The sequence below is a fragment of the Temnothorax nylanderi genome, unplaced genomic scaffold, assembly GCF_030848795.1.
Source record: "Temnothorax nylanderi isolate EJ_2023f unplaced genomic scaffold, tnyl_v1.0 TNYL_tig0158_pilon, whole genome shotgun sequence".
Taxonomy (NCBI): Eukaryota; Metazoa; Arthropoda; class Insecta; order Hymenoptera; family Formicidae; genus Temnothorax; species Temnothorax nylanderi.
Genome location: NW_027249220.1, coordinates 326102 through 335643, shown reverse-complemented (window position 1 = coordinate 335643; position 9542 = coordinate 326102). Strand labels below are relative to the sequence as shown.

The 9542-nt window shown below is 35.9% G+C and overlaps 1 protein-coding gene across 1 annotated transcript; it reads left to right on the top strand.

Moving 5' to 3' along the window:
* The first annotated feature begins 1011 nt into the window (after nucleotides 1–1011).
* On the top strand, nucleotides 1012–9540 carry Dbct (Dihydrolipoamide branched chain transacylase E2). Its single transcript, XM_071715297.1, has 5 exons — nucleotides 1012–1170; nucleotides 5323–5450; nucleotides 6647–7304; nucleotides 7610–8005; nucleotides 8544–9540. The coding sequence occupies exons 1-5, from the start codon at nucleotides 1132–1134 to the stop codon at nucleotides 8778–8780; spliced, it is 1458 nt and encodes a 485-aa protein (XP_071571398.1). The 5' UTR covers nucleotides 1012–1131; the 3' UTR covers nucleotides 8781–9540.
* The last annotated feature ends 2 nt before the right edge of the window (nucleotides 9541–9542 follow it).

The following is a 9542-nucleotide window of genomic DNA, read 5'->3' as shown; positions in this document are numbered from 1 at the left end:
TTGCACTTCTGAAAAATCGGTAATCTAATATTTACTATATTATCCAACGACTCATGAGATTGCGATAGATATACCGGATATACGTCAAGCGTTTCAAGAACTTTAGAAAAAAGTTCGTTTCGAAACGGAATAAACATCGTCTTAATATAAAACAGCGATCGATGTGTGCATCAGACGGAATCAATGAATAAATAAATGTTGACATTTTCGGTCATCAGGCGAGGACACGCCTATATAATGATGATGTTTGCGAATTTTATACATTTTACATTTACATTTATGAACCACGCGATTGCTACTCGATCTTGAAACATACCTTTATATCAAGCTGGAGAAATATAATTTCGTTATTAAGTTAATATACAATTATTGTTACATTAATATACAATTTAGTATTGCTGATACTAAATTTATAAGGAATTTACTGCAGCATTCTTCTATATACATATATATATATATATATATATATATATATATATATATATATATACACGAATTAGTATAAATCCTAAAATTCTGCTTTTTTTCTTCGCTTTTTCTTCGTTCTCGTCACTATAAGGACAATCAAGTTGCGATTAACTTAACCGGCAAGATTTTGTCTAAAGCGAAAAAAATGTCTAATTGCATGACTTGATTTTAATTTAATTTTTCGCGTTGAGCAACAAAAGACTAATAATTCTATCTTTAACGACATATAGTACAGCTATTTTAATCACTCATTAAGTTAATCGGAGCTTTGAAGAAAAATCGTCGCAAGAGAAAACCTCGGAGTACGTTTAAAACGCTCGCGATCGATTCTTCAGCAATCACACGTATGTCGATCGTGCGTAAGCCGATCATGTTCCGTTTCGTCGACTCGAAATTGCATAACGCGCCTCGCTTCGTGCATATAAATACAACCGACGTAGAACATGAAACTCATAATGACGTCATTATTGAGTTTATGTTCTATCTGGGGAATAAACACGTTTTTTCGGCCTCGCTCGTGTTACGACACGACACGCGTATGATAACGACCGCCTGTATCGTATCGGTGAACACGACAATTCCCGAACTCCCGCGATCCGAGTCGTACTCCGGAGTTTATTACATTTCTCCTCAACCGACCGAACGACTCAGACCAACCAGCTGATGGCTCTTTCCTGGCGAATGTTGACGGCTGTGCGACTGGTAGGTACAAGCATTCGCGACGGTTTGCTGGGTGAAGAGGGACTCATTTTCCTTCGGTAAATTTTAACAGAGGCTGCTTTTCTGTCGGCTGCCTACGCGGCCGATTTTGGTGCATGTATGCGTTATGATGCGTTAAAAAATGAGCCTTTTTTCTTTTCAATTTCTTCCATTCGGAATCGTTATAATATACAATTTAGTATTATTGCGTATTAAGTTTACAAGGAATTTATTGTAACAATGCAGGATTGCTATTCGATCTTGTGAGACGTAGCCCCTATGTTAAAGAAGAAATGTAATTTTATTAATAAGTACACGCATGGAAGAAGCGAAAAGCGATCAAAGTGTAATATTTGATTTGGAAATCTAGTTTCCTCTAATTGTAAGAAGAGAGAACGAACAGCAAAAAGAGAGCGCTTCATTAGAATGCACCACGTGCCGCATCGCTGCTATCAACAAGGCCACATGCCGGGTTGAACTTTGACACCGACATTGACGCTGCGAGTGGTCGCGAAGCGAACAGCGACGCGAGAATAAAGAACGAATAAAGAACGCGTCTCGCTGTCATGTCACCTTTTAAACAAACGATTTTTCGGCTTTATTCGGCGACCGGTCTTTGTCACGAGAAGATAATAGCATATCGGTAATCTAAGTAATCTTCGAACTGCTCGAACTGCAGCAAGTTTAAAAGCAAAAGTCCTTCGTTGACAGAACCTTTCAGAAAACCGGGTGGATAATAAAATCGCCTCGACCAATTCTGAGCGAATTTTAGCTGCCATTAAAATTCATTGTTACTATATATGCGGCTGCACACTATAATCACTTTTTTAACGTCCAGATTTTTTTAATTTTTTGGTCCCTAATGACTCTGTTAACGTATTTTCTTCAAAATCGTCGTTGACGAATTTTGACGAAGTGACAGTTACGCCGTTACGATCTTAACGAAAGACGTGATATGACAAGGTCTTTGACCCTAGAACACCACGTCAAGAGTTATTGATAATTGAAAGTACACTGAGTATCGTACACCCAGTGTGATGAAATCGGGACTTTTAGGAAGTGTGGTATTTTATTAATCACAACAATTACATGCTGTCTTCTTTGTCTCGCATATTTACACCATTAGTTTTTCAGTACGATTTATCCGCTGCCCTGGGCAATACACTCAGTTAGCAAAACTTGCTAATATATAAATTATTACAATAACTCATAATAATCTACTAATTGCAATTAAAAATTGTAATTATTAGATTATTAGTTAATTAACTCGGTGCTGCATAAGATTATGAACAACATATCTCCGCGATATTAGCTACGTAACAATAGCTCGTATAAAGGCTGAACGAATTTATCCGTGATTGATTCTTATTGAATTTTGAACATTTTATGCTTGATAATTAACTCTATATTACTCACGTGGAATGTATATTTTATACCTCAATATTATATATATCTCAATTTTTACTAATATTGATTTTTAATCATTTGAGCCTCCTAAAATCAATTTTTATGATTCTTTTTGATAATTTATATTATTTACAATTAAATAAAGATCGATAATATTTTGTGTATTTTTTAGATAAAGATAAGCAAGTTCTTCTTGAAGTATGAAACAATTTGTGCAGCATCCAAATGATAAAAAAGTTTGACTTTGTGAATTTAGTAAATTTCTAAGTCTGGGATATTTTTTACAATATTGTGTTGTTTAATTACGCGAAGGTATAGGATTAATTCCAGTGAAATATGTTCTGTTGGCAGTGTAAAGAAATTTTTACTAAGTAAATTTGTTTGAAAACATGTTATATCTCGTTAACGCAAACAGTTTGTTTGTTTATTAAAACAAACGCGGCGTATCCATAGCAAGTGTGTATTGCTGTTACAATAAAATTTTCGCTGGTAGAACGTCGGTATGATAACAAAACTAAATTGGAGAATAGAAAATGAAGAATTCGCTGGTAGAACGTCGGTATGATAACAAAGCCAAATTGGAGAGTAAAAAATGACGAAATGGAAGAGCTTTATTACTACTAGAACAAAATAATTTGCTGCTCTATTTTAACAAATAAAATCAATTTTCTCAATAAATATTTTTATCATCTATAATAACTAATAAAATTTGTTATGTATTTATATTAGTTAAATACTTGCTGTATCGGCGTTTTTCTCTGTACAATGGCGATAATTGGAAAGTAAACTATACGGCCTTTCTCGACTGAGGAAACTCGAGAATCATTAACCCGGAACAGTTACCTAAGTTTTTTTCTGCGTGAACACACAATCACTTGGGGTGTTTTTACACCTAATTAAAAGTCAAAATCCGAGAAAAAATTTTTCATATATATCCAATCATATTTAAAATATGTTTATATTTACTTCCTTTATAATTTTTATTTATATGTATAAAAAAACAATAAGATGAATAATTGAACAATAATTAGAACAATAATTTTTGTGTTATTTTTTTACAAAAAGTAAAATTGCAATGAGATTATATAGGTAATATTTTATATATAATTATATTTTATACGATTATTACATTTATGGCTGCATTCCGATATTCACTGTCAGCAACTTTCAGTACTGAAAATCTATAGTATACGTGACGTAAAATATAGATTTACAGTACTGACAGTGAATATCGGAGAATGCAGCCTATATATATCTTAGTCCCTCAAAAAAATAATGCGAAAATTATGTTTTAAATTATTTTTTAATTCTTCTTATCATTTTGTGTATACAAACAGATTATACAAGAGAAAGAAAACATATATAGACATATTTTATATATAATTATAAATTCTCAGTCAGTGAAGAAAACTATTGTGACTGAGAGTCTTATTTTCTCGCTGTTGGGGTGTAAAAACCATTCCAAGTGACTGTTCCCAGGATTAAAGAAAGAGATAATGTAATACAGGTGGAACAGCTCGTACAAACGAGTAAAGCAATAAATCAACGGAGCAAGAAAATACCTTACTGCAAATAAAACAAATGTACTGTTTTCGAATCGATCAAAGTTATAGTACGCCGTTTATCCCGATCTATCCCAATCGGATTACAAATCAAGAGTACACCTCAATTTAATTATATATATTTTAATTGTTATTTCTATTCTTTATCTTTATTCTCTTTTACATTATTTTGCCAATTCGCAAGACATCTCTTTTCTTGTTTTCTCTCTTCGCCTGGCCTTCTAACTTGCATTGTTCTTTTTGTGGATTGCTAAATATCGTTGGGACATAATGGGACCACGAGACATAATAGTCGATAACTTTTTACAGAGACAATGCAATTGTAATTCGCGAGTATGAAATAATAACTAAGACGTATGAATCGGCCTGACTGGCAATAATTTTATCGTCGTGACGATTCGACCATTGATTTTGGCCCGATTAATTATCAAGCGTTTATAATCTTTGATACTTATATATATAAGCATCTCATTTTTAAAATAATTTAAATTAAATTATTAAATTTATTGCGAAAAATATTACCTCAGCCAGGGTTCGAACCTGGAACCTCCTTCATTCCGTGAAGGTGTCGTACCAATTCGATCACTGAGGCATGTGGTAATATTTATCGCAATAACTTATATTAGAGAAATAATAATAGAAGATGGAAACACCGAAATTTTTATTCGGTTGGAGCACCATTACTAGGCCAGGTGTATCAAATTCAATGCAATTGTAATTCGCTAGTACGAAATAATAACTAAAACGTATGAATCGGCCTGACTGGCAATAATTTTATCGATAAACTCGTTTACGCGGAGTAAATTATCGTAAGTTACTACAAAATCCCGTTTACGCGAAGGAATTATCGTAAGTTACTACAGAAGTAACGCTCGCGTAAACGTAGTATAAACCTCATATAAAAAGCATAAAGTTAAATCATGCTTTTAATAAAACAATAATTTCGTCCTTTTCAACTATTCTTTCGCAGTAAAACTTCTGTTTTTCTTATAGTGAATATTTCAAAGAATATTTTGATGCAAAACTAAGTTCATTTATTTATAATTTTTAATATGTTTGAAACTTGTTTAAACTTAGAGTTTTTATTATGCCCTGGGTTCCGCTATATATCTTACTTATCTTGTCGCGCCCAACATCGTGATTGTTATTACTATTTTTATTATCGGCGGAACTTTTGTTTGCGTAGGCTGAACGATCGCGCTACCCGATACTACGTCGACTTTTGTCTGCAAGCTCGTTGCGCTCCGGTAGAGTGATACCCTTCAATTTGGCGGACATCGGCGAGGGAATTCGAGACGTCACAGTGAAGGAATGGTACATGAAAAGTTTGATATAATCTGTAGAAGAATGTCTTTTCACGATGCACAACGGTATACATTAAAAGATACGTTTATCCGAATTCGCGGAATCGTTCGAGTCTGAATTTCAAGTTTATTCGGACGAAGTAGTGGTCCCTTAGGAAACAAAAACCTTCAATTTATGATATCTAAATTATTTGGTGTCACAAGTGTTTCTAATTCAAATTACAAAAGCTTTCTTTAATTCCGATATACAAATTATTTGGTATCAAGAACTTTTTCAAATTTCAATTAAGTAGTATATTGTGCACCAAAAGGAGAAGGCTACGTTTTTCAGACGTTTTTCAGAATGTGAAGTTTATTGTCCGAGCCGAAGGCGAGGGCGGCAATCACATATGAGTCTGAAAAGCCTTCGATCCATGGTCCACACGATATTTTTCACAACAACTTAATGGAAATGTTCGACTTTTAAATGCCTGTAAAGTGTGTGCGATTGGTGTTTGATTCATATAGCTTGTACGTGCGTTAATCGTTAAATAGAAAAAGAAAAAAATAGTAACACGGGGTCCATGGGCGAAGCTCCGATGTGGAGATGTGGGGGGTGAAAGCCTTTCACCTATCACAAAATTAAAATTTGAATGATAATAAAATTTCAAAAAGAAAAATATAAATAATTTCAATTTTTGCACTAAATTTGATTGACAATTTGGGATTTTATTTAGAGATATTATGTAAATAGGTACAATTAGTTATCTTATTATTCAGTGACTTTATTAAGAAAAAAGAATTCCAAATCGATAGTTTTAATACAAGTAATTTTTGAAGTAGTAATCATTTTTTTATTCATTGAAAGTAATATAGTTTTCACAATGAAATAGTATATAGGTTATGTTGTCATGTATTTTCCTGCTACTTTACTTTCTGCCCGCTACGTCATCAATTTTCTTCTCTATAAGGCAGGAAAGTAAACCCAGCGTGAAATTGGCCCCTTTCGCCTCGCTCTACAGGCATCGAAAATCGGACTTTCAGGAGGTGTTGTGAAAAAGCTTTTTTAATTTTGATATCTGTTATATTTGATATTAAAAGTTTTTTTAATCTTGATTTCAGAAACCTCTTTAATTTTTAATAAATTAATTGTCTGAGTTAATTCAGCATTTTTTAATAATCCAAAATATTTTTGTCTCCATTCTGAATTTCGGCGAAATCCTTTAGGTACGTGAACCCGGGAGACCGAGTGAACCAGTTCGACAAGATCTGTGACGTGGAGAGTGACAAAGCCGCAGTAACAATCACGAGTCGCTACGATGGTCTCGTCAAGACTCTCCACTACAAGGTAGACGACGTCGCGATGGTCGGCTCGGCATTGTGTGATATTGAGATAGAGGACGATTCGAAAGACGAATCTACGAGCGAAAGAGACGACGCGGAAGAAACCGTAAGGAGTGCCGAGAATCAAGAGACTGATAAAGCTAAGGAGAGAGAAATAGACGAAGAGACTGACAATTCGAAGAATAAGGAGACGGAAATAGACGAAAAGATTTACATTTGGGAGAATAAGAAGAGGGAAATGGATGAAGTCAGTCAGATGGGGCAGTCAGAGGACAACATCTTGGGGAAGGTATTGGCAACCCCGGCGGTGAGGAGGATAGCTAAAGAGAACAATGTAAAGTTAAAGGACGTAACAGCGACTGGCAAGGAAGGAAGAGTGCTCAAGGAGGACATCCTGGCACATTTACAGAAAATTTCCGCGGATTCGAAAGTTAGAACAGAAGTTAAAACGGAAGCTCTGTCGTTCACGAATGTGACGGGAAAGACTGTCGGCCTTAAAGGATACTCGAAACACATGTGGAAAACTATGACGAAATCTTTGGTGAGTCACCGAGACGCTGAAAAAACAGTTACCTAGTAGCAACATCTTTTCGTGAAGTCTAAGAGATCCTAGAATCTTTCTTTCGTCGACACTAAATTCTATTTGTAATATTCTGTGCTTTAATTCTTCCTTTCTCTCTTCTTTCTGTCTGATTTTGAATTCTTCAAATTTAATTTTCTACAATCCCGATTTCCAATTGTTCCTACAATTCCTATATCTTTCAATAAACATTTTTTTTGTATTCTTATAAACAAACGACTCATTCATCAGAAAGTAACTTTATCTTTACCACGAATTTCTCGCAGAGCATACCGCACTTCGTCTACAGCGACGAGTGCAACGTAAACCAAGTGATGCGCTATCGAAACGAAGTGAAGGACTCTCTGAGGGAACGGGGCGTCTCTCTGACTCTTTTGCCGTTTTTCGTAAAAGCGGCCTCGCTGGCGTTAGAACAGTGCCCCAAGTTAAACGCCTGGCTCGACGAGGAAAGCCAAACGCTGATGGTCCTGGACAATCACAACATCGGCATCGCCATGGACACTCCGGAGGGCCTGGTGGTACCGAACATCAAGAACGTGCAGAATCTCAGCGTTCACGCGATCGCGCGGGAACTCAACAGACTTCAGGAGTGCGGTAGCAAGTCGTCGATTCCGCTCGCCGATCTAACCGGCACGACCTTTACGTTGTCCAACATAGGCGTGGTGAGTGCGCGCACATCAAAAGACAAAAAAATCATGATCGACATAAATTGTAAATTAACCCTCCGTATGTAAGCTTTTTTTCGGGACCCTCGGAGTGTAAACGTGGGTTATTCATGATCGACGCTATCTTTTCCTACCTTAAAGTATTTAAAAAAATCTGAAAAAATTCAGATTTTATCACAAAACGTCTGTCTACATTGTAGTTGACGATTTTATGGTCATTCTGATAAACATCGTTTATTTAATATTTTCTGGCAGGGTTGTAAGTTTTACAGTTACAAGCAGATATCATTTTGGCTCGGACGCCGTTGACCGACGTTTACACACGGAGGGTTAATATAAATTGTGTCTGTGGCGGTTTTCTGCAACGCGGTTTCGCTAAATGCAATCTTTAACGATGTTAAATTTTATTTCACTTTTAAAATCACGTGTCCAAAGCTTTGATTTCTTTCCTGCCACTTTCTTTTCTTTTCTTCTTTTTCTAAATATTCATTTTTATTTGTTGCCGTATTCTTCGCATCTCTTAATCGACTTCTAGGTCGGGGGAACGTACACGAAGCCGGTGATCCTGCCGCCTCAAGTGATAATCGGTGCATTCGGAAAGGCGCAGAAGTTGCCGCGATTCGATGACAAGGGAAATGTAGTTCCGGCCAGCATAATGTCGGTCAGCTGGTCCGCGGATCATCGCGTCGTCGACGGCGTAACTGTGGCAAAGTTCTCCAATCTGTGGAAGCAGTACGTGGAGAATCCGGCGTATCTGCTGATCGACGCGTGAAGCTGTCTACATACTCTCTAAAAGTCGAAGAGTGAAATATTACTAAAAATCGAGTGAAATGCAAGTCTAACGGAAAGTGAAAATTGGAGCCTGTGCATTTCGAGTGATTCGCCACTCTAAGAAAGAGTAAAATTGCGCTCTATAAGTTGGAGTGAAATCGCATTTTATTTGAGTGAAAGGGCACTCTTTTCAAGTGCGGTAGATCAGTGTCCATAGGACTGAATTATGTTACTCTACAATTTTGAGTAGAAAATTAAAATTATCCATGGAGTTTTCGAGTTGTCACGTTTCCACGAATCTACCGCGCCACGGAAAAAAAGTTATTATCTCGCGGAAACTACCTTTGCGAAAGAGAATCACGTTCCTCGTTCCTTTACATAGCGATGTAATTATTATGTTTTATACTTTGTTTTACATCTTTATATTTCTATTCGCCGCGTTTTACTTCCACTCTGTCCATTTTATGTTCCGAATGTTTTTAAGAGACATCAGTCTTATTGTTATATCAATTTATCTTATTATTGACTAATTTTGTGTGCACGAAATAAAATAATTATTATTGCGTCTTATAAGACCGTTTTGTTAAACTGGAACTTTTTACAACGGAACGCAACGTGACATATATGCAAACGATTCAACAAAAGGGAGAAGGTTTTTCCCCCCTATTTCATTTCTACGAACTGATATGTAATATCGATCGACATAACATCGAGAGGGTGCTTAGGTGGAGAGATGCATAAAAATGCTACAAATATTCAAACG

Excerpts from the sequence above, each read along its gene's own strand:
- Dbct (XM_071715297.1), top strand. The coding sequence starts at position 1,132 with ATGGCTCTTTCCTGGCGAATGTTGACGGCTGTGCGACTG. Across the intron at positions 7,305-7,609 it reads AAACTATGACGAAATCTTTG|AGCATACCGCACTTCGTCTA; the intron begins GTGAGTCACCGA and ends AATTTCTCGCAG. Across the intron at positions 8,006-8,543 it reads CGTTGTCCAACATAGGCGTG|GTCGGGGGAACGTACACGAA; the intron begins GTGAGTGCGCGC and ends ATCGACTTCTAG.